At 43.2% G+C, this 26543-nt stretch overlaps 1 protein-coding gene across 31 annotated transcripts in view; it reads left to right on the forward strand.

Annotated features, from left to right (window-relative positions):
* rims2a (regulating synaptic membrane exocytosis 2a) overlaps nt 1-23043 on the forward strand; it is a 469036-nt gene extending 445993 nt beyond the window's left edge. For 30 of the 31 annotated variants that reach the window (XM_061916464.1, XM_061916454.1, XM_061916457.1 and 27 more), the window contains 5 exons: nt 15375-15516; nt 19734-19846; nt 19932-20033; nt 20149-20288; nt 22043-23043. In XM_061916464.1, the coding sequence (XP_061772448.1) occupies nt 15375-15516; nt 19734-19846; nt 19932-20033; nt 20149-20288; nt 22043-22246 (701 nt within the window). In that variant the 3' untranslated portion in view covers nt 22247-23043. Of the gene's footprint in view, nt 1-8699; nt 9012-15374; nt 15517-19733; nt 19847-19931; nt 20034-20148; nt 20289-22042 lie in introns of those variants that run through there. The other variant, XM_061916487.1, reaches the window with a different exon arrangement.
* Nucleotides 23044-26543: the final 3500 nt, after the last annotated feature.

Consider the following 26543-nt stretch of genomic DNA (forward strand, 5'->3'; position numbering starts at 1 on the left):
TTTGTTTTTTTTAGTCTGTCACTATCAATATCCTCAAACACGAATCTTTCATCCTCGCTCAAATTAATGGGGAAATTGTCGTTTTCTCGGTCCGAATAGCACTTTTTGTTGGAGGCTCCCATTAAAAACAATGTGAAGATGTGAGGAGCCATCAACATGTGACGTCATCTTCTGCGACTTCCGGTAGAGGCAGGGCTTTTCTCCAGTTGCGAACTTTATCGTGGATGTTCTCTACTAAATCCTTTCAGCAAAAATATGGCAATATCGCAAAATGATCAAGTATGACGCATGGAATAAGAAAATCTCATTTCAGTAGGCCTTTAAAAATGAGACTCAGAAATGTTACAAAAAAGAAAGATATAAAGATATATTGGGACGGCGTGGCGCAGTGGAAGAGTGGCCGTGCGCAACCCGAGGGTCACTGGTTCAAATCCCACCTAGAACCAACCTCGTCACGTCCGGTGTATCCTGAGCAAGACACTTCACCCTTGCTCCTGATAGGTGCTGGTTAGCGCCTTGCATGGCAGCTCCCTCCATCAGTGTGTGAATGTGTGTGTGAATGGGTAAATGTGGAAGTAGTGTCAAAGCGCTTTGAGTACCTTGAAGGTAGAAAAGCGCTATACAAGTACAACCCATTTATCATTTATATAACATCGGGACAGCAGTTACCATAAATTGCAAATTTTTAAATGTGCAATAAATATCAAGAACAATTAATATTTATTAACACACACAAAAGTAACAACAATTGGCACCATTGAGTATCATAATCGATTCCAAGGTACCAGGAATTGGTACCATATCAGTTCAAATTTGAATGGCACCAACCGTTATTTCTCGGTTTTCTTTAGTAATCCGTTCCAAAAGGTCTGCCGAAAACCTTTTTCCCATGAAAAATATCGTGGGTTCTTCCGAGGATGTCGTAGTCGTAATGATTTGTGCAGTCCTTTGAGACATTTGTGATTTGGGGCTATATAAATAAACATTGATTGATTGATTGAAATGCAAACACAGACACACAAAAAGATCAATCAATCAATCAATGTTTACTTATATAGCCCTAAATCACTAGTGTCTCAAAGGGCTGCACAAACCACCACGACATCCTCGGTAGGCCCACATAAGGGCAAGGAAAACTCACACCCAGTGGGACATCGGTGACAATAATGATCCAGTGGGACGTCTGTGACAATAATGATTATGAGAACCTTAGAGAGGAGGAAAGCAATGGATGTCGAGCGGGTCTAACATGATACTGTGAAAGTTCAATCCACAATGGATCCAACACAGTCGCGAGAGTTCAGTCCAAAGCGGGTCCAACTCAGCAGCGAGAGTCCCGTTCACAGCGGAGCCAGCAGGAAACCATCCCAAGCGGAGGCGGCTCAGCAGCGCAGAGATGTCGAGGCGGATCAGCAGCGCAGAGATGTCCCCAGCCGATACACAGGCGAGCAGTACATGGCCACCGGATCGGACCGGACCCCCTCCACAGGGGAGAGTGGGACATAGAAGAAAAAGAAAAGAAACAGCAGATCAACTGGTCTAAAAAGGGAGTCTATTTAAAGGCTACAGTATACAAATGAGTTTTAAGGTGAGACTTAAATGCTTCTACTGAGGTGGCATCTCGAACTGTTACCGGGAGGGCATTCCAGAGTACTGGAGCCCGAACGGAAAACGCTCTATAGCCCGCAGACTTTTTTTGGGCTTTGGGAATCACTAACGAGCCGGAGTCCTTTGAACGGAGATTTCTTGCCGGGACATATGGTACAATACAATCGGCAAGATAGGATGGAGCTAGACCGTGTAGTATTTTATACGTAAGTAGTAAAACCTTAAAGTCACATCTTAAGTGCACAGGAAGCCAGTGCAGGTGAGCCAGTACAGGCGTAATGTGATCAAACTTTCTTGTTCTTGTCAAAAGTCTAGCAGCCGCATTTTGTACCAGCTGTAATCTTTTAATGCTAGACATGGGGAGACCCGAAAATAATACGTTACAGTAGTCGAGGCGAGACGTAACAAACGCATGGATAATGATCTCAGCGTCTTTAGTGGACAGAATGGAGCGAATTTTAGCGATATTACGGAGATGAAAGAAGGCCGTTTTAGTAACGCTTTTAATGTGTGCCTCAAAGGAGAGAGTTGGGTCGAAGATAATACCCAGATTCTTTACCGTGTCGCCTTGTTTAATTGTTTGGTTGTCAAATGTTAAAGTTGTATTATTAAATAGAGTTCGGTGTCTAGCAGGACCGATAATCAGCATTTCCGTTTTTTTGGCGTTGAGTTGCAAAAAGTTAGCGGACATCCATTGTTTAATTTCATTAAGACACGCCTCCAGCTGACTACAATCCGGCGTGTTGGTCAGCTTTAGGGGCATGTAGAGTTGGGTGTCATCAGCATAACAGTGAAAGCTAACACCGTATTTGCGTATGATGTCACCTAGCGGCAGCATGTAGATGCTGAAGAGTGCAGGGCCAAGGACCGAACCCTGGGGAACTCCACACGTTACCTTAACGTAGTCCGAGGTCACATTGTTATGGGAGACACACTGCATCCTATCAGTAAGATAAGAGTTAAACCAAGACAGGGCTAAGTCTGACATACCAATTCGTGTTTTGATACGTTCTAATAAAATATTATGATCGACGGTATCGAAAGCAGCGCTAAGATCGAGGAGCAGCAACATAGATGACGCATCAGAATCCATCGTTAGCAATAGATCATTAGTCATTTTTGCGAGGGCTGTCTCCGTCGAGTGATTTGCCCTGAAACCGGATTGAAAGGTTTCACATAGATTGTTAGACGCTAAGTGTTCATTTAACTGCTCCGCAACAATTTTTTCGAGGATTTTTGAAATAAAGGGAAGGTGAGACACCGGTCGGTAGTTTACCATGAGGTCAGGATCGAGGTTAGGTCTTTTAAGAAGAGGATGAATAACCGCTTTTTTGAATGCTAGGGGAACAGTGCCCGAGGAAAGTGATAAGTTTATAATATTTAGCACTGATGGACCTAATAATACAAAGAGCTCCTTGATCAGTTTCCCAGGAAGAGGGTCAAGTAAACATGTTGTTTGTTTTATTCCATTTACACGTTGTAACAATTCCTCTAATGTTATTTCATCAAAACGAGAGAAACTATTTTGGAGGGTAGTATCCGCCATATATACAATCGTATCAGTGTTAATAGAACCCCGTTGTAGCTGGGACGCATTGTCTTTAATCTCCTTTCTAATGACTTCAATTTTCTTACTAAAGAATTGCATAAAGTCATCAGCTGAGTGGAGCTACTGGAAGGAGTCCCTTGTTGGGTTAGTGATGCTACCGTAATAAAAAAAAATTTAGGATCGTTTTTATTACGGTGGATGAGATTTGAGTAATAATTAGCTTTAGCTAAGGTAAGCATGCGTTTATAAGTTATTAAACCATCACTAAATGCTTGATGGTGCACCTCAAGTTTAGTCGTGCGCCATTTGCGTTCCAGCTTTCTGCATAATAATTTCTGAGCTCTAGTTTCTTCTGTAAACCACGGGGTGCGCTTTTTTGGAGCCTTTTTTAACTTTAGCGGTGCTATGTTATCAATGGTTTCGCGCATGGCGTCGTTAAAGTTGTTAGTGAGGTTATCAATAGAGCCCACATAATTTGGGAATGGTGCCATTACCGAGGGCAGTAGGTCAGCAAGAGTTGTCGTTGTGGCCGTATTAATGTTGCGGCTGCTATAGCAGTTATTATTATTATTAGTTTGACGAACATGCGTCTGAACCTCGAATTTTATAAGGTAATGATCGGACAATACTTTAGTATACGGGAGTATCGTAACTTTGGAAGCGGTGATACCCCTGACAAGCACTAGGTCTATCGTATTACCGTTGCGATGCGTGGGTTCATTTATTATTTGTGTGAGACCACAGCTATCAATTATAGTCTGGAGCGCTACGCACGGTGGGTCCGATGGGGTATTCATATGGATATTAAAGTCCCCCATTATGATTATATTATCGGCGTGTGTCACTAGATCAGCAACGAACTCTGAGAATTCATTGATAAAGTCCGAACAGGGCCCTGGGGGGCGGTAGATAACAGCCAGGTGTAGAGGCAGCGGTGTGACAGACCTCATAGTAAGCACCTCAAACGATTTACATTTATTATTTATGTTAGGACTAAGGTTAAAGTTTTCGTTGTATATTAGTGCGACCCCCCCACCCCTTTTAAGCGGACGGGGAATATGCGCATGTGTAAAGTTAGGAGGACATGCCTCATTTAGCGCAAAAAAGTCGTTTGGTTTAAGCCAGGTTTCACTGAGACCGATGACGTTAAGATTGTTGTCTCTGATAATATCATTAACTAACAACGTTTTGGGAGACAATGATCTTATGTTTAAAAAACCTATATTATAGGTAGTGGGCTGTTTTAGGGAATTTTTGATCAAATTATCCGTAGTAGCAATATTAATAATGTTGTGTTTATTATGCCCAGTGCATTCAGTATAATTACGACCATATCTAGGAATTGATACGACGGGAATGTTCCGATTGTTTGATTGTTGCTTTGATAAACTGCACGCATCATGGTTAGCCTCCTCAGTAACGGGGATTTTCCGATTGTTTGTTTGTTGCTTTGATAAACTGCACGCATCATAGTTAGCCACCTCGGTAAAACACATGTCCAACTCTGAAACACTCAAAGCAGAAAAAACTTGTTCTAATTTAACAGACTCCTTACCCAGACCAGTAGTCTCGCATCCTTTATTTAAATCCGTCTTCAGGGTGGAGGAAAGTGGTGTTCTGTGGGGATTAGCCTTCTGCTTTGTTTTTAGCCCCGCTCGACATCCGCGTTTCCGATCACACCGCTGGCGTCTGCTCCGTAGACGGCCCCCGCTGCTACTAGACTCCCCTGCTTCACAGGCCGCTGGATGTAGCCGCCGACGTATCCCCATGCTAGTTAGCATGTTTAGCACGCCCGCGTCTATCAGTCCAAAACGGCCCGATATGTCCATATCCAGAAGTGTCTGGCGGTCGTCCGTGATCACGATGCGAGCCAGCCATGAAGTCTGCAGAACTGTCCGGCATTTCCGCCAAATGTTCCATCTTTAGCAAGAGCACCGCAGTGTCGCAGCCCGTCCGGGCGCCGCCATCTTGCCATCAGATGACCAAAAAAACATTTTTTTAGAGGGTAATTATAATTTTACATGCAGAAAACATAAGGAATAGTCTGATTATCTATAAGAAAAATGTCAAACTGCTGCTTTTTCCGGGGGGGAAGGTCAGTGAGGAACATGGATGTCTGTTAAAAACTCTATCCAGAGGACTGTCAGGCTGTCTGTTTCCAACCGCCGGAGAAGCTGAAAAAACACCAACCAACGTACCCAGTCTAAACCTAGGCTGAAACTGATAGGAAAAAGAAACACCATAAGAGTGGCCATTTAAAATGACCCAATTAGTTCATTTGTGTTTGGTCCAATTTCCCCCAGATGTACGTCTAGAGTTGTTGTTGTTGGCTGTGCTGACCCAGACAAAAATGACCAATAATCTGTGCGCTTCAAGTGGTTCTTTCTTGGGAGTAGGTTGCCCTTCTTAGAAAGGACAACTTATTTCTTCCTGCTCACGCTGCAAGGAGCAGCTGACATGAAATTATTTCAACAATTCATAACCCAGTTATTAGATAGATAGATAGTACTTTATTGATTCCTTCAGGAGAGTTCCTTCAGAAAAATGAAAAATTCCAGCAGCAGTGTACAGAGTTGAGATCAATTTAAAAATGAAAAATAAAATATAAAAAAAATATAAAAATAAAAAGTAAAAAAGGATTTAAAAGGAAACAAAATAGAGAAATATTATTTTCGGGTCTTCCCATGTCTAGCATTAAAAGATTACAGTTGGTACAAAATGCGGCTGCTAGACTTTTGACAAGAACAAGAAAGTTTGATCACATTACGCCTGTACTGGCTCACCTGCACTGGCTTCCTGTGCACTTAAGATGTGACTTTAAGGTTTTACTACTTACGTATAAAATACTACACGGTCTAGCTCCATCCTATCTTGCCGATTGTATTGTACCATATGTCCCGGCAAGAAATCTGCGTTCAAAGGACTCCGGCTTGTTAGTGATTCCTAGAGCCCAAAAAAAGTCTGCGGGCTATAGAGCGTTTTCCGTTCGGGCTCCAGTACTCTGGAATACCCTCCCGGTAACAGTTCGAGATGCTACCTCAGTAGAAGCATTTAAGTCTCACCTTAAAACTCATTTTTATACTCTAGCCTTTAAATAGACTCCCTTTTTAGACCAGTTGATCTGCCGTTTCTTTTCTTTTTCTTCTATGTCCCTCTCTCCCTTGTGGAGGGGGTCCGGTCCGATCCGGTGGCCATGTACTGCTTGCCTGTGTATCGGCTGGGGACATCTCTGCGCTGCTGATCCGCCTCCGCTTGGGATGGTTTCCTGCTGGCTCCGCTTTGGACTGGACTCTCGCGACTGTGTTGCATCCATTGTGGATTGAACTTTCACAGTATCATGTTAGACCCGCTCGACATCCATTGCTTTCCTCCTCTCTAAGGTTCTCATAGTCATCATTGTCACCGACGTCCCACTGGGTGTGAGTTTTCCTTGCCCTTATGTGGGCCTACCGAGGATGTCGTGGTGGTTTGTGCAGCCCTTTGAGACACTAGTGATTTAGGGCTATATAAGTAAACATTGATTGATTGATTGAAGTGTTTGATGAGCATTCCTCAACTTTATCAGTATTTATTGCCACCTTTCCCAACTTTTTCACGTGTTGCTGGCATCAAATTATAAAGTTAAAGATTATTTGAAAAAAAAAAAAAATGTCAGTTTTAACATCAAATATGTTGTCTTTATAGCATATTCAACTGAATATGGGTTGAAAATGATTAGCAAATCATTGTAGTCCGTTTATATTTACATTTAACACAATTTCCCAACTCATATGGAAACGGGGTTTGTATGACGTGACAGTACTGTATGTGACGTATGTAAGAAGGTGTGCTAGCTGTCTGTGAGAAGGACATACAAGAAAGAGCGTGGAGAGCCTGTAGTGTAATGCCAGCAGCTAAAAGCAACTGCGTGAGAACGTATACTCGAATATCACGATATAGTCCTTTTTCTATATTGCACAGAGACAAACCCGCGATATGTCGAGTATATTGATACCTACTCAGTGGCCTAGTGGCTACAGTGTCCGCCTTCAGATCGGTAGGTCGTGAGTTCAAATCCTGGCCGAGTCATACCAAAGACTATAAAAATGGGACCCATTACTTCCCATTACCAGACTCAGCATTAATAGTTGGAATTGGGGGTTAAATCACCATAAATAATTCCCGGGCACGGCACTGCTGCTGCCCACTGCTCCCCTCACCTCCCAGGGGGTGATCAAGGGTGATGGGTCAAATGCAGAGAATAATTTCGCCACATCTAGTATGTGTGTGACAATCATTGGTACTTTCAATCAATCAATCAATGTTTATTTATATAGCCCCAAATCACAAATGTCTCAAAGGACTGCACAAATCATTACGACTACAACATCCTCGGAAGAACCCACAAAAGGGCAAGGAAAACTCACACCCAGTGGGCAGGGAGAATTCACATTCAGTGGGACGCCAGTGACAATGCTGACTATGAGAAACCTTGGAGAGGACCTCAGATGTGGGCAACCCCCCCCCCCTCTAGAGGACCGAAAGCAATGGATGTCGAGCGGGTCTAACATGATACTGTGAAAGTTCAATCCATAGTGGCTCCAAGACAGCAGTGAGAGTCCCGTCCACAGGAAACCATCTCAAGCGGATCAGCAGCGTAGAGATGTCCCCAACCGATACAGGCGAGCGGTCCATCCTGGGTCCCGACGAGCGGTCCATCCTGGGTCTCGACTCTGGACAGTCAGTACTTCATCCATGGTCATCGGACCGGACCCCCTCCACAAGGGAGGGGGGGACATAGGAGAAAGAAAAGAAGCGGCAGATCAACTGGTCTAAAAAGGAGGTCTATTTAAAGGCTAGAGTATACAGATGAGTTTTAAGATGAGACTTAAATGCTTCTACTGAAATGCTTTAACTTTAACATCACCCAGCTCTACCTCGTACTTTGATATTAAACCTTGAAGGTTTAAAACAGGTTGACCTCAAAAAGGGTTCATTCTTGGCTCCGTTTGACTTCAACTCACACAAAACATCTGTGATGTTTCTGTGGGCACGTGCTCTGTTATTGTTGAAGGGAAACTGAAGAAGGAGCTGTTGATGGATGGCAAATGTCGAGCGTGCGAACGTGATCGTCTCCTGGATTTCTCATTTCTGCACAAACAAGAATTCCTCCTCGGTCAACACAGCTGTGTTATGGTAGTAAGGGCACTGAGAACTATAAAGGCACTGAATCTGGCACGTTCCGAGTCGAGCGTGGCTGCTGGCAGGCATGAAGACGGCTTGTTTTCATTGGCCTCTGTGGTTAGCATGTGAGGAGGAGGAGGGGTTGGAAAATATGATAAGTGATGAAATTGAAGGAATATAGCAGGGATGAACGGCGCAGTCTAGCAGCGGTGGAAAAGAACAAGTCAATGGAGGCAAATGAATTGGTGCAAATGGACTCGGAGAAGGGGGGAGGGGGGGGGGGCGTATCTCTAGGTAGAGCTTGCTCACCCATACGGTCGGTGGAGACGCCCTGTGATTGGTGGAGTGTGGTGCAGCTCTCTCCCCTCCCAGCAGAAGAAAAAGGTGCTGCAGGGAGCATCAGACGCACAGCAGACTCAGCCACTGAGGGAGCATCCACGGCTCAGACCAGGCAGCGGCAGAGAATCCATCCCCTAACACAAACCTGATATTCGCTAGTGTCGCTCAATCGATCCGCTGAATTTGAGAGCGGGCCCGCCGGTCACCATGGGCAGGCAGGGACACGACACCTCTGCTCCCGTTGCCGGGATGCGTATCCAGCGCTCCCAAAGCAAGATGAGCTTGTCCGCATCTTTCGAAGCCCTGGCGGTCTACTTCCCCTGCATGAACTCCTTCGATGAAGACGATGGAGGTAAGAGGAGACCGAGGGACGCTTGGACACATCTTTTGTATTCAGTAGCTTTTTTCTCAGGAGACAAGGTAATATCGGAATTGAATGTTGGATGTGCCAACATTCTGTTCGCCAGGCCAGACTCTCGATTTGTAGAGAAATACTCAGCTAATGAAAACCAGAGATTTAGTATTTGGAACAAGTGATATAAAGACGCTGAGATCATTATCCATGCGTTTGTTACGTCTCGCCTCGACTACTGTAACGTATTATTTTCGGGTCTCCCCATGTCTAGCATTAAAAGATTACAGTTGGTACAAAATGCGGCTGCTAGACTTTTGACAAGAACAAGAAAGTTTGATCACATTACGCCTGTACTGGCTCACCTGCACTGGCTTCCTGTGCACTTAAGATGTGACTTTAAGGTTTTACTACTTACGTATAAAATACTACACGGTCTAGCTCCATCCTATCTTGCCGATTGTATTGTACCATATGTCCCGGCAAGAAATCTGCGTTCAAAGGACTCCGGCTTGTTAGTGATTCCCAAAGCCCAAAAAAAGTCTGCGGGCTATAGAGCGTTTTCCGTTCGAGCTCCAGTACTCTGGAATGCCCTCCCGGTAACAGTTCGAGATGCCACCTCAGTAGAAGCATTTAAGTCTCACCTTAAAACTCATTTGTATACTCTAGCCTTTAAATAGACTCCCTTTTTAGACCAGTTGATCTGCCGTTTCTTTTCTTTTTCTTCTATGTCCCACTCTCCCGTGTGGAGGGGGTCCGGTCCGATCCGGTGGCCATGTACTGCTTGCCTGTGTATCGGCTGGGGACATCTCTGCGATGCTGATCCGCCTCCGCTTGGGATGGTTTCCTGCTGGCTCCGCTGTGAACGGGACTCTCGCTGCTGTGTTGGATCCGCTTTGGACTGGACTCTCGCGACTGTGTTGGATCCATTGTGGATTGAACTTTCACAGTATCATGTTAGACCCGCTCGACATCCATTGCTTTCCTCCTCTCTAAGGTTCTCATAGTCATCATTGTCACCGACGTCCCACTGGGTGTCAGTTTTCCTTGCCCTTATGTGGGCCTACCGAGGATGTCGTGGTGGTTTGTGCAGCCCTTTGAGACACTAGTGATTTAGGGCTATATAAGTAAACATTGATTGATTGATTGAATTTACGGGCTTCACGATGGGAGAGGGGTTAGTGCGTCTGTCTCACAATACGAAGGTCCTGAGTAGTCAGGGTTCAATCCCGCGACTCGGGATCTTTCTGTGTGGAGTTTGCATGTCCTCCCCGGGTACTCCGGCTTCCTCCCACTTCCAAAGACATGCACCTGGGGATAGGTTGATTGGCAACACTAAAATTGGCCCTAGTGTGTGAATGTGAGTGTGAATGTGTTCTGTCTATCTGTGCGACTTGTCCAGGGTGTATCCCGCCTTCCGCCCGATTGTAGCTGAGATAGGCACCAGCCACCCCAAAGGGAATAAGCGGTAGGAAATGGATGGATGGATATAATTTACAGTTGTGTCTCCAATGGTTTTATTGTGTACTTAAATCCTTTTACATTATTTTCTTTTGTGATGCATTAGAAAATTGTTTTGAGTCCTTAATTTCGATATTGAACTGATACAAACAACTTCTATTCAAATCAAGCTGTTCTACTGCATCCAGACCTAATTGCTGCGTTGTAGGTCATCCTCAGTATTGACCTTCTTTTTCTGCCAAAAAAACAACCTTCAACTTCTGAACCCTCACATTTTGGGCGGCGTGGCTCAGATGGTAGCGCAATCGTCCAGAACTTAAGGGGTTTCCGGTACGAATCCAGCTTCTGACACAATTGGGCAAGACAATGTCTTCACCCACACTGGTCTATGAATGTCAATTAATGTTTGGTCCGTATTGGCTGCCAAGTTTCTGTCAGTCTACACGAACGCATCAGTGGCTACAAATGTTGCTTACCACCAAAGTTGAGTGAATCAATTGCTTTCGGTGTATAGAAAAGTGCTATGTATATATATATATATATATATATATATATATATATATATATATATCTAATCCATTATTAATATCATACTTCTGTCGGGCTGGTCTACTTGATTGGTTTTACATTTCACATTTTGGGCGGCGGGACTCAGATGGTAGCACAATCGTCCAGAACTTAAGGGGTTTCCGGTACGAATCCAGCTTCTGCCATCCAAGTCACTGGCATTGTGTCCTTGGGCAAGACAATGTCTTCTCCCACGCTGGCCTATGAATGTGAATTAATGTTTGGCCTGTATTGGCTGCCAAGTTTCAGTCTACACGAGGGCAGGCCGTGGCTACAAATGTAGCTTACCACCATCATGTGTGAATGTTGAGTGAATGACTGATGGGTTCTCATTGTAAATTGCTTTGGGTGTACAGAAAAGTGTTCTATAAATCTAATCCGTTATTAATACCATACTTCTGTCGGGCTGGTCCACTCGAGTGGTTTTACATTTAAAAACAACTGGTATTTGACAGCTATAGTATTGGCAACCAAACTGTATGTGGTATAGTCCATGTTCAGCAACTTATTTACCAAAATTGTGTCATATATTTTATACAATTACTGCACCATACAGGCTGCAGATGTCCTCTGCAGTGGACATGTGTTTGTTGTCTATTTCTTTTGTCAGAAAACAACGACATGCATGTCCATAGACATCGGCACTGGCTTTTAGGAGGGTAATAACGCCTCTGAATGTTGTGTTTGGTGTTGTTGATCTGGACCCCAGGATCAATCAATCAATCAATCAATGTTTACTTATATAGCCCTAAATCACTAGTGTCTCAAAGGGCTGCACAAACCACCACGACATCCTCGGTAGGCCCACATAAGGGCAAGGAAAACTCACACCCAGTGGGACATCGGTGACAATGATGACTATGAGAACCTTAGAGAGGAGGAAAGCAATGGATGTCGAGCGGATCTAACATGATACTGTGAAAGTTCAATCCACAATGGATACAACACAGTCGCGAGAGTCCAGTCCAAAGAGGATCCAAGACACAGCAGCGAGAGTCCCGTTCACAGCGGAGCCAGCAGGAAACCATCCCAAGCGTAGGCGGACCAGCAGCGCAGAGATGTCCCCAGCCGATACACAGGCGAGCAGTACATGGCCACCGGATCGGACCGGACCCCCTCCACACGGGAGAGTGGGACATAGAAGAAAAAGAAAAGAAACGGCAGATCAACTGGTCTAAAAAGGGAGTCTATTTAAAGGCTAGAGTATACAAATGAGTTTTAAGGTGAGACTTAAATGCTTCTACTGAGGTGGCATCGCGAACTGTTACCGGGAGGGCATTCCAGAGTACTGGAGCCCGAACGGAAAACGCTCTATAGCCCGCAGACTTTTTTTGGGCTTTGGGAATCACTAATAAGCCGGAGTCCTTTGAACGCAGATGTCTTGCCGGGACATATGGTATAATACAATCGGCAAGATAAGATGGAGCTAGACCGTGTAGTATTTTATACGTGAGTAGTAAAACCTTAAAGTCACATCTTAAGTGCACAGGAAGCCAGTGCAGGTGAGCCAGTACAGGCGTAATGTGATCAAACTTTCTTGTTCTTGTCAAAAGTCTAGCAGCCGCATTTTGTACCAACTGTAATCTTTTAATGCTAGACATGGGGATGCAGAAAGAAGCAGGCGAAGTGCAAGCTAAAGCCCTTTTATTAGGGAAACGAAAACATACATAGTGCACAGGACTGGGCTGGCATAGAAAATTAAAAAAAAACATCCTGATTGGCAACCAGGGACAGAGGTGTAATGGTTGCCATTCAGAGACAGGTAAAGACAAGAGGTAAAGACAAACAGGAAATGGAAACATTAGGAAGACGGCTGGACAGTAAATATTATAGAAACTAATAGCTGTTATGTAAGATCATGACAATGAAGTTTTCTTTCGAAAAACAACTGTTGTTAAATACCCAGATGGCCTATTAACAAGACAGTTCTAAACCAACACATTCTAAATATAGTTGATGCTTTGTTATGGCTTACCTCCAGAATGTGTGTTCATGACAAATAACCCTAATTGTCTAATCAACACCAGGCTAAATAAGCGACAAAAGTATAAGTAAGTTTATTTGTCATGCGTGGTTTAGCTATTTAAATAGTTGACTACCAAACTAATGTTGGTGGGTTCAATTCCCATGTCAAAATATCCTCGGGGGAGATACGGAACGCCCATTTCCCTCTAATACTGCGAGCCGTAGGTAGATGAAGGACGTTGGAAAGTAAAAGCCCATTTAACAGGTATGCACGTTGTGACACCACCTCCAATTTTATCAGATTAGATTGACAGATGATACCAAAAGTTACAGTAATTGTTTTATCTTAGAGCCATGTTGCTCCCAACATGACTCGATTCTTTATGAGTCCAACAATAAATCCATTTGTTTCATCCAGTAAAGTCCATTACCTATGTAGTGGAATTTCTGACTTTTCAATCATATTTTGTGTCTGTTGAGATCCAAAAAATAAAGTCTATCAAAAAGTCTATTCTGCATCCATCCATCCATCCATCATCCATCATCCTCCGCTTATTCAAGGTCGGGTTGCGGGGGCAACAGCCTAAGCAGGGAAACCCAGACTTCCCTCTCCCCAGCCACTTCGTCTAGCTCTTCCCGGGGGATCCCGAGGCGTTCCCAGGCCAGCCGGGAGACATAGTCTTCCCAACGTGTCCTGGGTCTTCCCCGTGGCCTCCTACCGGTTGGACGTGCCCTAAACACCTCCCTAGGGAGGCGTTCGGGTGGCATCCTGACCAGATGCCCGAACCACCTCATCTGGCTCCTCTCGATGTGGAGGAGCAGCGGCTTTACTTTGAGTTCCTCCCGGATGACAGAGCTTCTCACCCTATCTCTAAGGGAGAGCCCCGCCACACGGCGGAGGAAACTCATTTCGGCCGCTTGTACCCGTGATCTTATCCTTTCGGTCATGACCCAAAGCTCATGACCATAGGTGAGGATGGGAACGTAGATCGACCGGTAAATTGAGAGCTTTGCCTTCCGGCTCAGCTCCTTCTTCACCACAACGGATCGGTACAACGTCCGCATTACTGAAGACGCCGCACCGATCCGCCTGTCGATCTCATGATCCACTCTTCCCTCACTCGTGAACAAGACTCCTAGGTACTTGAACTCCTCCACTTGGGGCAGGGTCTCCTCCCCAACCCGGAGATGGCACTCCACCCTTTTCCGGGCGAGAACCATGGACTCGGACTTGGAGGTGCTGATTCTCACTGGAAGAGAAAAGTAGGGGAAAGTTGAATTTGGGGTCACGCCAACCAGTCTACAAAATGTGATGACTGTTTGTTGTGACTAAGGAATTCCCATTTTGTTTTGGAACAAGCAGTTGCAAAACAAAAAGACCTTGACACATGAGGGAATCATATAAAAAGCCAGTGGACCAACATTTGATATGATTTGCATGTTTTTGTTTAATTCTGGATCCTCTGGGGGATGATGTCTGTTTGCATGGGCAATTTAATCCAACCTGTACTTTTTGATATTGGGTAATTAAAACTTTTGTACTAAAACCACTTTGTTCGCAGTTAAGTTTCGGACCATTCCACCACACCAACAAGTACTAATAATGATCGTACATCACCTTGCTTTCAGTGAGCTTATAAATTCATGTATTTGATTGATTGAGACTTTTATTAGTAGATTGCACAGTTCAGTACATATTCCGTACAATTGACCACTAAATGGTAACACCGAAATACGTTTTTTTTAACTTGTTTAAGTCGGAGTCCACGTTAATCAATTCATGGTAACACTGAGGCCAAGTTGTCCACATTTTTGTTGTGATTTCATCCGTACCAGAGCAAACGTTCTTCCAATCTGTGAAAGCTGTCTATACTTATTTCATTAATAATGGCCGACAAGTATTGGAGCTCAATGAGCTGCCGCCCACGTCAGAGACGGCCTTCGTCCTTGCTGCTCCTATTGTAAACTGCAGCCGGCGGATTGAATCGCTGAGATTTCAAGGCTAAATGACTTCACGTCACAGGAGCTTCTCGAGTGGAAAAGGAAGCATGCCTATAAAAAGTTGTGTCTTTTAGTGGATCCTGGACGTGAGTTGAGGTGGATCTGCCATGTGGCTAACATGCAGGCTGGGAGGTCTGAGCGAGATGAGTGGTTGCAGGCTGACGGGAGCAGTCAGCTGTCATGTTGGATTAGCTTCTGTAAAGGAAGCAGATGCTGGATGTTTAGAGGCGGAGAAGCTCCCAGACCTTTCGGAGCTATTGTTTTGTCAAAATAAAAGTGTCGCAGTATTCAGAGCCAAACATACGGTAGATTGACGTTCTTTTCTAACTGCCCTGTTTCCTCTTGCATGGCTTGTGTGTGTGTGTACAGAAGCGGGAGGCAAGAAGTTGCGTAGCACCATCCAGAGGAGCACAGAGACGGGGCTGGCGGTGGAAATGAGGAGCAGGATGACTCGACAGGCCAGCCGAGAGTCCACAGATGGCAGCATGAACAGCTACAGCTCCGAGGGAAAGTAAGCAGACCAGCACCTACCTTGAGTTTGGATTTGCAGGAACACATTAATCTGCTTATTGATAGGTAGCGTAGAGCAGTGGTTCTCAATTAGGGGTACGCGTACCCATGGGGGTACTTGAAGGTATGTCAAGGGGTACGTGAGATTTTTTTTAAATATTCTAAAAAAATAGGTACAATTCAAAAGTCCTTTATAAATGTATTCATTGAATAATACTTCAACAAAATATGAATGTAAGTTCATAAACTGTGAAAAGAAATGCAACGATGCAATATTTTTTGTGGACATGTTCCTTAAATATTGATGTTAGAGATGTCTTTTTTTGTGAAGAAATGTTTAGAATTAAGTTCATGAATCCGGATGGATCTCTATTACAATCCCCAAAGAGGGCACTTTAAGTTGATGATTACTTCTATGTGTAGACATCTTTATTTATAATTGAATCACTTGTTTATTTTTCAACAAGTATTTGGTTATTTTTATATCTTTTTATTCCAAATAGTTCAAGAAAGACCACTACAAATGAGCAATATTTTGCACTGTTATACAATTTAATAAATCACAAATTGATGACATAGTGCTGTATTTTACTTCTTTATCTCCTTTTTTCAACCAAAAATGCTTTGCTCTGATTAGGGGGTACTTGAATTAACAAAATGTTCACAGGGGGTACATCACTGAAAAAAGGTTATGAACCACTGGTGTAGAGGAGTAGTGCACAGCTGCCTTACAGTCTGGCAATTTTTGTTACAACATGTGTGTGTTTGCGTGGAATTATTCCTGCAATGTAAAAAAACATGAATGTTAGAGACTCTAAAATTGGTGTGAGATTGATTTTTTTTTAATTATGCGTGTGCTGTGATTGGCTTGCAACCCGTCTAGGTCTGTTACCCGAAGTCAGCTGGGATAGGCTCCAGCTGATGAGATCAAACAATATAGAACATGTATTTGTGCATCTTCCAAGTTAAAGTTAAAGTACCACTGATAGTCACACACACACGAGGTGTGGTGAAATCACCCTCTGCATCCCCTTGTTTCACCCCCTGGGAGGTGAGGAGAGCAGTAAGCAGCAGCGGTGGCCACGCTCGGGAATAATTTTGGTGATTTACCCCCCAATTCCAACCCTTGATGCTGAATGCCAAGCAGGGAGCTAATGGGTCCCATTTTTCTTTGGTATGACTCGGCCAGGGTTTGAACTCCCAACCTACTGATCTCAGGTCGTACACTCTAACCACAAGGCCACTGAGCAGTGTCTTGTCTTTCCATAATCTCATTCATCCAAGTCATTGTATCCGAGAACTTAACCTCCAGCCAAAGGATAAGATCTGAAACCATCGCGTCCGACTCGTCTTTGAGCATGGACTAATGAATCCTGCTCGGGTGAGAGCAAAACTTTAACAAAGACAAGCTGAACAGTCCGTTTGCGATCAAATCAACGTCCTGAGCATGGAATGACCTGAATGAGTGAGAATATTCACAGACAAGACACGAGGATGATGTGTAAATACATGTTCTAGACCAGTGGTTCTCAAGATGTTTTCACCAACATAAAAATACTGTAACGTGGTAGGCCTAAGTATTCCTTAAAAACAAGGCAGAGGATTTATTTAACAGGCAATTTTTTATAATTTTACATTATACACAGTTCGAACTGTAAAATTGTGTTTGAATGTAGGAAACTAAACACTGTAATTAGATAATGAGTCAAATAAAATAATTGCACATAATTGATGCTTTGATATCATTACTGGTACTCGTAACACCGTTTGAGAATCACTGTTGTTGACCTGGAGTCGGCAACCCAATATTTTGACAGAGCCATATTAGACCAAAAATACAAGTCTGTCTGGGGTCACATAAAAAATAAAAGCCTTGTATAAGTCATCATGTAGTGCCTTGAATGCACCACGTGATGTAAGTGTCTATACAGTATTAGCCTACTATCAAAATGACTATGTGTCTCAGGCTGACGCAAATCTTCCTTGACAAAAGTGTTGAAATACAATATTTATTCTACACATTTTTTTACAAAATTGGAAAACATTAGTAAAGCACAGACTTCTCGGGGGGTTGAGATAACTCCTGGAAATGATGTGTGTCCAAGTTAAAGGAAACGGCAGGCTTTCTTTGTCTAATGCATCCATCCATCCATCCATCTTCTTCCGCTTATCCGAGGTCGGGTCGCGGGGGCAACAGCCTAAGCAGGGAAACCCAGACTTCCCTCTCCCCAGCCACTTCGTCTAGCTCTTCCCGGGGGATCCCGAGGCGTTCCCAGGCCAGCCGGGAGACATAGTCTTCCCAACGTGTCCTGGGTCTTCCCCGTGGCCTCCTACCGGTTGGACGTGCCCTAAACACCTCCCTAGGGAGGCGTTCGGGTGGCATCCTGACCTTGTCTAATGCAGTGCTTCTCAATTATGGAGGAAAAAAACGTGTTGGATCCAAGTATGTTACTCTTTAGTTCTAGTCGGAGGGGATTATTCTGGACCCAAGTATGCTACTCTTTAGCTCTACTCTTAAGGAGATAGTGTGAAAGATCCAAGTATGTTATTATTTAGCTCGAGTCTTAAGGGGATGGATCTGCATCCAAGTATGTTATACTTTGGCTCTAGTCAGAGGGAATGGATCTGGATCCAAGTATGTTATACCTTGGCTCTAGTCTGGGGGAAGTGATCTGGATCCAAGTATGTTATACTTTGGCTCTAGTCTGAGGGAATGGATCTGGATCCAAGTATGTTATACCTTGGCTCTAGTCTGGGGGAAGTGATCTGGATCCAAGTATGTTATACTTTGGCTCTAGTCTGAGGGAATGGATCTGGATCCAAGTATGTTATACCTTGGCTCTAGTCTGGGGGAAGTGATCTGGATCCAAGTATGTTATACTTTGGCTCTAGTCTGAGGGAATGGATCTGGATCCAAGTATGTTATACCTTGGCTCTAGTCTGGGGGAAGTGATCTGGATCCAAGTATGTTATACTTTGGCTCTAGTCTGGGGGAAGTGATCTGGATCCAAGTATGTTATACTTTGGCTCTAGTCTGAGGGAATGGTGCTGGATCTAAGTATGCATTCTTTAGCTGTAGTCCAGGGGTGGGCATTACGTCGATCGCGATCGACTGGTCGATCTCGGAGGGTGTGTCAGTCGATCTCAAGCCAGGCATTAAAAAATAGACATAAAAATGAGCAATCATCAATCATACCAAGACTTCACTTTCGTCAGTTGTTTGACATTCTCGGCACCCGAGGATCTTGTGAGATGACGCTGGCTGCTGCGAGCTCATATTTAAGAAAAAAATCACTAACAGGGCGGACGCAGAGAAACACATTTTATTTCTAGAGACTCCGTACCTACTGTCAAAACTCTAAAGACCGACTGCACAGTTCCTGTCTTCACCATAAAAGACCTGTTTCATCCTGCCTGTGCTAACAAAATAAGAGTCTCAGAAAGCTAGCGTGCACAAGCTACGGAGTTTGATGCCAATGTATTTCTCCCCCGCCCTCAGCGACCGCTTTCTCACTTGCTTGCCCACCCGCACAGTCACTGACGTCACTCACCTGCTGCCAGACATTAAAGGGCCACACACATATGCTACTCTCATAACAAAGTGTTTAAAAACGAGTATGCAAGTTGGACAAATGAGATGCCAAATCCAACCACTTTCATGTGGTATTGGACAGAAAGGAGGACTTTTTTTTTTCCTCCATTTGAAAATGCGGACGTTATCAGCACCACTGTCTAATTCCAATCAATGCAAGTCATCAGAATCAAATACACCAACTTATATTCTTGTCTTCATGAAAGAAAGGAATCTATGTGTGTTAACTATGCTTGTATTATCATTAAACACCATTAACTTGTTAACAAAAATGTCTCTTTCATAAATAAATAAATATAAATTATAAATAGGAATGAGGTAGATCTCCTCGACTTGGTCAATTGAAAAGTAGCTCGCCTGCAGAAAAAGTGTGAGCGCCCCTGCTGTAGTCCTAGAATAAATACTTGGCTACAACACCATCCCCTCAGACTCGAGCTATTTATCGAGTCTTTTAGCATGAACTATTGGAGCCTGTTCAGATGAGAGGCGGAACGTCTTTAAAGGTAACCTGAACACTTGTGAAAGATTTACTGCCCAGAGAATCCTGGTACCTTTACTTTAGTCAGCTGTTCACCTGAATTGATACAGACATAGGTGGTAACACTTACCTCTTTTCTCTGTTCCAGTCTCATCTTCCCAGGTGTGAGGCTGTCATCGGATGCTCAGTTCAGTGACTTTCTGGATGGACTGGGACCTGCCCAGCTGGTGGGACGGCAGACATTGGCTACTCCACCAATGGGTAAGAAATGTGAATCCGTACTGGGAAGCGTTGCCACCCAGCCCCTCAGCTGGAGCAGGCATTGATGTTTTGCATTTTTGTCCAGGGGACATCCAAATCGGCATGGTGGATAAGAAAGGAGCACTGGAGGTGGAGGTCATCAGAGCTCGTGGCCTTGTAGGAAAACCAGGTTCCAAGGCGCTGCCAGGTAGTTACGCTACGGCGGTGTGTGGATGAAATCTGGACCCACGAATAATAATAAAGAGAAAACTCACTTCTTGGAGTATGACAGTGACGTCTGATGTCCTCTCCTTTCTTCCCAGCACCGTATGTCAAGGTCTACCTTTTGGAAAACGGAGTCTGCATAGCCAAAAAGAAAACAAAAGTAGCAAGGAAAACCTTGGATCCTCTTTACCAGCAGCAACTGCCGTTTGAGGAGAAACCCGGGGGCAAAGTTTTACAGGTAAGGGAAAAAAACTTTCATTTATTGCAGGGGTGTCTAAAGCCATTATTACCTAAATGGTAAAATATAGATACTGTATATTTATATATATATTTGTAAGGAAAGGCCATGTAACACAGTGGTAAAAATGCCCCTCTGTCAACTTGTTTGCAATATGTTGCTGCCATTAAATTCTAAGTTAATGATTATTTGGAAACAAAAAATATATATTTTCTCAGTTGGAACATTAAAGGCCTACTGAAGTGAGATTCTCTTATTTAAACGGGGATAGCAGGTCCATTCTATGTGTCATACTTGATCATTTCGCGATATTGCCATATTTTTGCTGAAAGGATTTAGTAGAGAACATCGACGATAAAGTTGGCAACTTTTGGTCGATAATAGCTCCTCACATCCTCACATTGTTTTTAATGGGAGCCTCCAACAAAAAGAGCTATTCGGACCGAGAAAACGACAATTTCCCTATTAATTTGAGCGAGGATATAACATTTGTGACTGAGGATATTGATAGCGGAGGACTAAAAATAAAAAAATAAAGTAAAAAAAAAAAGGCGATTGGATTGTGAGAGATTAAGATGTTTTTAGACACATTTACTAGGATAATTCTAGGAAATCCCTATCTTTCTATTGTGTTGCTAGTGTTTTAGTGAGATTAAATAGTACCTGATAGTCGGAGGGGGTGTGTCCGCGGGTGTCTTGTGGGGCGGTATAGCTCGGTTGGTAGAGTGGCCGCGTCAGCAACTTGAGGGTTGCAGGTTCGATTCCCGCTTCCGCCATCCTAGTCACTGCCGTTGTGACCTTGGGCAAGACACTTTACCCACGTGCTCCCAGTGCCACCCACACAGGTTTAAATGTAACTTAGATATTGGGTTTCACTATGTAAAGCGCTTTGAGTCACTAGAGAAAAGCGCTATATAAATATAATTCACAATTAGTCACGGCAGCAGCAGCACGACAGAAGTTCCGCTGATCTCCGGTAAGAGGCGACTTTTTACCACAATTCTCTCACCGAAACCTGCCGGTTGACATGTGGTCGGGATCCATGTTAGCTTGACCGCTCTGATCCATAGTAAAGCTTCACCTCCGGGTATTTTAAACAAGGAAACACAAGGAATCATTCCGCGATGTTTTCAACAAGAAACCCCATTAGCGTAGCATGTTAGCATCGATTAGCTGGCAGTCAACAGCAACAAAACTCACCTTTGTGATTTCGTTGACTATCGTTGCAAATGCATCTGCAGGTAATCCATACATCTCTGTGCCATGTCTGCCTTAGCATCGCCGGTAAAATGTGGAGAAACTCCAGCACATTCAATGGGGGTCTGGCGGCAGACACTTTGGCATCTTCGGGCCAGTGGTGCAACTTGAATCCCTCCCTGTTAGTGTTGTTGCACCCTCCGACAACACACCGTCGAGGCATGATGTCTCCAAGGTTCCGAAAAATAGTCAAAAAAACGGAAAATAACAGAGCTGAGACCCGGTGTTTATAAAAGGCCGTATTGGCATGTGTTGCCATGTTAATATTTCATCATTGATGTATAAACTATCAGACTGCGTGGTCGGTAGTAGTGGGTTTCAGTAGGCCTTTAAATATCTTGTCTTTGCAGTCTATACAATTGAATTTAAGTTGAAACGGATTTGCAAATTGTTTATTTACGATACAACTTCACTGGTTTTGGGTTTTGTACAACGAAAGCTGTTTTCAGTCGCCCCTGATTCACAGTATATAGCCTCACTTTTTTTGCTTCTTCCAGGTGATTGTCTGGGGCGACTATGGACGCATGGACCATAAATCTTTCATGGGAGCAGTTCAGATACTGTTAGATGAGTTGGACCTGTCCAACATGGTGATTGGCTGGTTCAAGCTCTTTCCTCCCTCCTCACTGGTGGACCCGACCCTGGCCCCCCTAACAAGAAGAGCTTCCCAGTCCTCGCTGGACAGTTTCTCGCGGTCATAGCAGCGTGCTGACTGATTAGCGTCGTTGTAGCAGCCGATGTTGCGATGGAAGGCCACGCCCCCCCAGTTACACTGCATGCTTGATGTTGTGTCTTCTGAGCCTGTTTCTAGGGGAGCAAAGGTGAGCCTGTGTTTTGAGCAAAAAAAAGCGTCGCACACACGGTGCACGCGGTGAAAGCGCATCGCAAGCGCTCAGCGGCCGGGAACGCCGGCCGTCGTTCTTCTTCTTCTTGGGACGAAACTGGAATGAACTCCTTAGCACGAGGAATCCGTCATCTCCAGGTTTTCATCCAATCCGAAGCCATGGGGGTCAGCACTGAGAACCACGAAATGAGTTCTACAGAAGCCCTTTTGGAATGAAAAATAGATGCTTTCATTTATTTATTTATTTATTTTTTTTCATTTATTTTGTTCCCGTTTCATGTCTGAAGGGGACGATGGCGGTTTTCATCACACGCTTGGTCACGCCAGTTTTTGGAGTCGATTACTTTTTACCCCCTGTTCGCTTTCAGATTCTCGTTTATGTGCTCAACCAATGAACCCAAGGCTACAAATTAGCAAAGTCATCAAAACCCCAATGAAAAAGACGTGCAATCTACCATCTTGGTTGTTTTTTTTTTTTTCTTGCTTTCTCTTTTGATATATTGTATGACAATTATCTGAGAAAAATATATTTTCCTGTTTTCGTTCATTTGCATGGACAGACCAATTTAGCTCAGTAAAAAAAAACAGAAGACAATTATTTTCTTGAGGCTGTAACTGGCAAAAAAAAAAAAAAAAAAAAAGAAGACAAGAAAAGTGAATCAAACTGATCAGCCGTTTTTTGGCAGTTGATATTATTTTTTAAAGATAAATTTCACCCGTGCATGGTTTTAAGTCGGGGGGAGTGAATGCAACACGGTGACTCGGAAAGAAGTCATTGCTTAACCGTCTTTAGAACATTCATAAGTCAGCAAGATAAGGGGACATCCGGGAGTATTTAACAGATGATGTTTGTGTGACGATTAAAAAAAAAAGGTACAAATAAATGTAAATGATTTATTTCAAAAAGGTAAAAGGCTCAAGCCTCATGAAGATAAACATGATGTGCAAATTGTACATTTTTGTCCCAGGGTACTTCACATTGTACTGTTTCATTATACGACCATTGTCCAGTCCCCTGATAGTGTCCACCTTTTAGGACTGCTTACTTCACACCTCAATATTGTTTTGATATGCATTTCAGTTTGAATTTGATTTCTTTAACAAGCATGTTGAAAAGGATTATCTGCAACATGGCTTGGGCACACCTTAAAGTAACTCAGCATGTTTGATAAAAGAGGATATTTGGAATTTTTTAGCAATTTCTTGTACAGTGCATGTCAACTTCATTCATTTTTCTCCCTCACCTTAAAATCCAACACGACTAAATTAGTTTTTTCGGTCTTCCGGGTGACCATCCAGCGAAGGTTTAACAAAACATTCCACTCATGTTTTCTTTGAGGATATGAGGAGAAAAGTGACGAGGAACCTATTTTCTATTAACGGGGAGGGGTGGGGGGGGGGATTACAAGTGTATTTTCTTTCAGTATTGTTGACAAACATGCAAAAATAATGTGTATTGGTACAACACAAAAGGTCTATAAGTCATCAAGAGGCAGCAAACCTGCAAAAAGAACACAAGTTGCTGGGGTTCGAGACAAGCACTCTCTATGAAATGAGCTCATCACAAGTTCAAACAATATGGGATATTGCCACATAAAATGTTTTGCTTTTGTTTGAATGAGAATATTGATTTACTATATTTTTGTTAGTTTCATTTAAAAGCCAACACCTGATTATTTTTTATTTTCTATTTTTAGTAAAAAAAAAGAAAAAAAAAGAACTACTTCTCACGTGTGGGAGGTATACAGAATCTTATGGTTGCAGTATGTCTAAATGAAATTGAACTGGGGCATTATTCCTTCTCCAAGCGGGGATAACCAATTTCACGTCCAAGGGAACTTTTGTCACTGCGGTATATATTTTACGTTTTTGATTTCCATTGTACATACCTTTTTAGATGTCAGAATTTGAATAAACGAGATTCCGTGACGACACTCTTCTGGAGCAGGAAAAATGCCTCACATGATGAAAAAGACATATGTAATTTATCCTTTTGAATGCCTTTTCATTTTCTTTTTTGGTGCAATGTGTTAATGCCAAGGCTATGTCTTGGTCAAGTATGGTTGAGTACAGAGATTTATGTAAGTTATTTTTCAAATTAAAAATTAAAAAATGATATTACACTACTGCCGACTGTTGTGTCTTTTAGGATTATTTGGATTTATGCACACAACACAGACTACGATTCTGATGATTATCAGCATACCTAATCTGTAAATGACTATAAAATAATGGCCTTATAATTAACAAAAATATTATTAGTCCATCCATCCATCCATTTTCTACCGCTTATTCCCTTTCGGTGTCTCGGGGGGCGCTGGCGCCTATCTGTCACTTGAAAAGCAAAAGTTTGGGTTTGGTATTTGTCTGACACACTTTCTGCTTGGCCATTAAAACACACAGAGTCCCTAGATGCAATGTTGTGAATGGTTTAAACAAAATGCAGAGTTCAAAGTATCCAAAAAAGCATTTGATAAAGCTGTCAATAGTGTTTAATAGTGGCGTCCTCAGCCATCTCTAAAGCATCCAAAAGCGATCTACAAAGCGTCCAATAACAATCTCCAAAGTGTTCAATAGCGATCTCCAAAACGTCCAATAGCGACCTCCAATATTTCCAATAGCGATCTCCAAAGCGTCCAATAGCGATCTCCAAAATGTCCAATAACAATCTCCAAAGTGTCCGATAGCGTTACCATGAATTGATTAACATGGACCCTGACTTCTTAGGGTGTTACCATTTAGTGTACGGAATATGTACTGAACTGTGCAATCTACTAATAAAAGTTTCAATCAATTAATCAAAGCGATCTCAAAAATGTCCGGTAGCAATCTCCAAAGCATCCAATAGCGATTTCCAAAGCATCCAATAGCGATCTCAAAAATGTCCTATAGCGATCTACAAAGCGTCCATAGCGATCTCCAAAGTGTTCAATAGTGATCTCAAAGCGCCCAATAGCGATCTCTAAAGTGCCCAAAAGTGATCTTCAAAGTGTCCAATAGCGATCTCCAAAGTGTCCTTTAGCGATCTACAAAGCGTACATAGTGATCTCCAAAGTGTTCAATAGCGATCTCAAAGCGCCCAATAAGGATCTCCAAAGTGTTCAATAGCGACCTCCAGAGCATCCAATAACCATCTCCAAATCGTCCAATAGCAATCTCCAAAGCGTCCAATAATGATCTCCAAAGTGTTCAATAGTGACCTCCAAAGCATCCAATAGTGATTTTTAAAGCTTCCAATAAAGATCTCCAAAGCACCCAATAGCAATCTCAAAAGTGCCGATAAAGATCTTCATATTGTTCAATAGTTCTCTCCAAAGCGTCCAATAGCGCTCAATATCGATCTCCAAAACGTCCAATAGCGATCTACAAAGCATCCAAAAGCCATTCCAAAGCATTCGTAGCGATTTCCTATATGTCCAAAAGAGATCTCCAAAGCGCCCAATAGTGATCTCCAAAACGTCCGATAATGATATCCAAAGCATCCAATAGCGATCTCCAAAACGTCCAATAGCGATCTCCAAAGTTTTAAATTAAGATCTCCAAAGCATCCAATAGCATTGAATAGCGATCTCCAAAGCGTCCAATAGCGATCTCAAAGCGTCCAATAAGGAGCTTCAAAGTGTTCAATAGGGATCTCCAAAGCGTCCAATAGCGATCTGTAAAATGTCCAATAGCGATCTCCAAAGCATCCAATAGTGATTTCCAAGGCATCAAATAGCAATCTCCAAAAGGTCCAATAGCGATCTCCAAAGTGTTCAATAGTGATCTCAAACCGTCCAATAAGGATCTCCAAAGTGTTCAATAGCGAGCTGCAAAGCGTCCAATAACCATCTCCAGAGCATCCAATAACCTTATCCAAAGCATCCAATAGCGATCTCCAAAACGTCCAATAGCAATCTCCAAAGTGTTAAATTAAGATCTCCAAAGCATCCAATAGCATTGAATAGCGATCTCCAAAGCGTCCAATAGCGATCTCAAAGCGTCCAATAAGGAGCTTCAAAGTGTTCAATAGGGATCTCCAAAGCGTCCAATAGCGATCTGTAAAATGTCCAATAGCGATCTCCAAAGCATCCAATAGTGATTTCCAAGGCATCAAATAGCAATCTCCAAAACGTCCAATAGCGATCTCCAAAGTGTTCAATAGTGATCTCAAA

The sequence above is a fragment of the Nerophis ophidion genome, linkage group LG11, assembly GCF_033978795.1.
Source record: "Nerophis ophidion isolate RoL-2023_Sa linkage group LG11, RoL_Noph_v1.0, whole genome shotgun sequence".
In the NCBI taxonomy this organism is placed as follows: domain Eukaryota; kingdom Metazoa; phylum Chordata; class Actinopteri; order Syngnathiformes; family Syngnathidae; genus Nerophis; species Nerophis ophidion.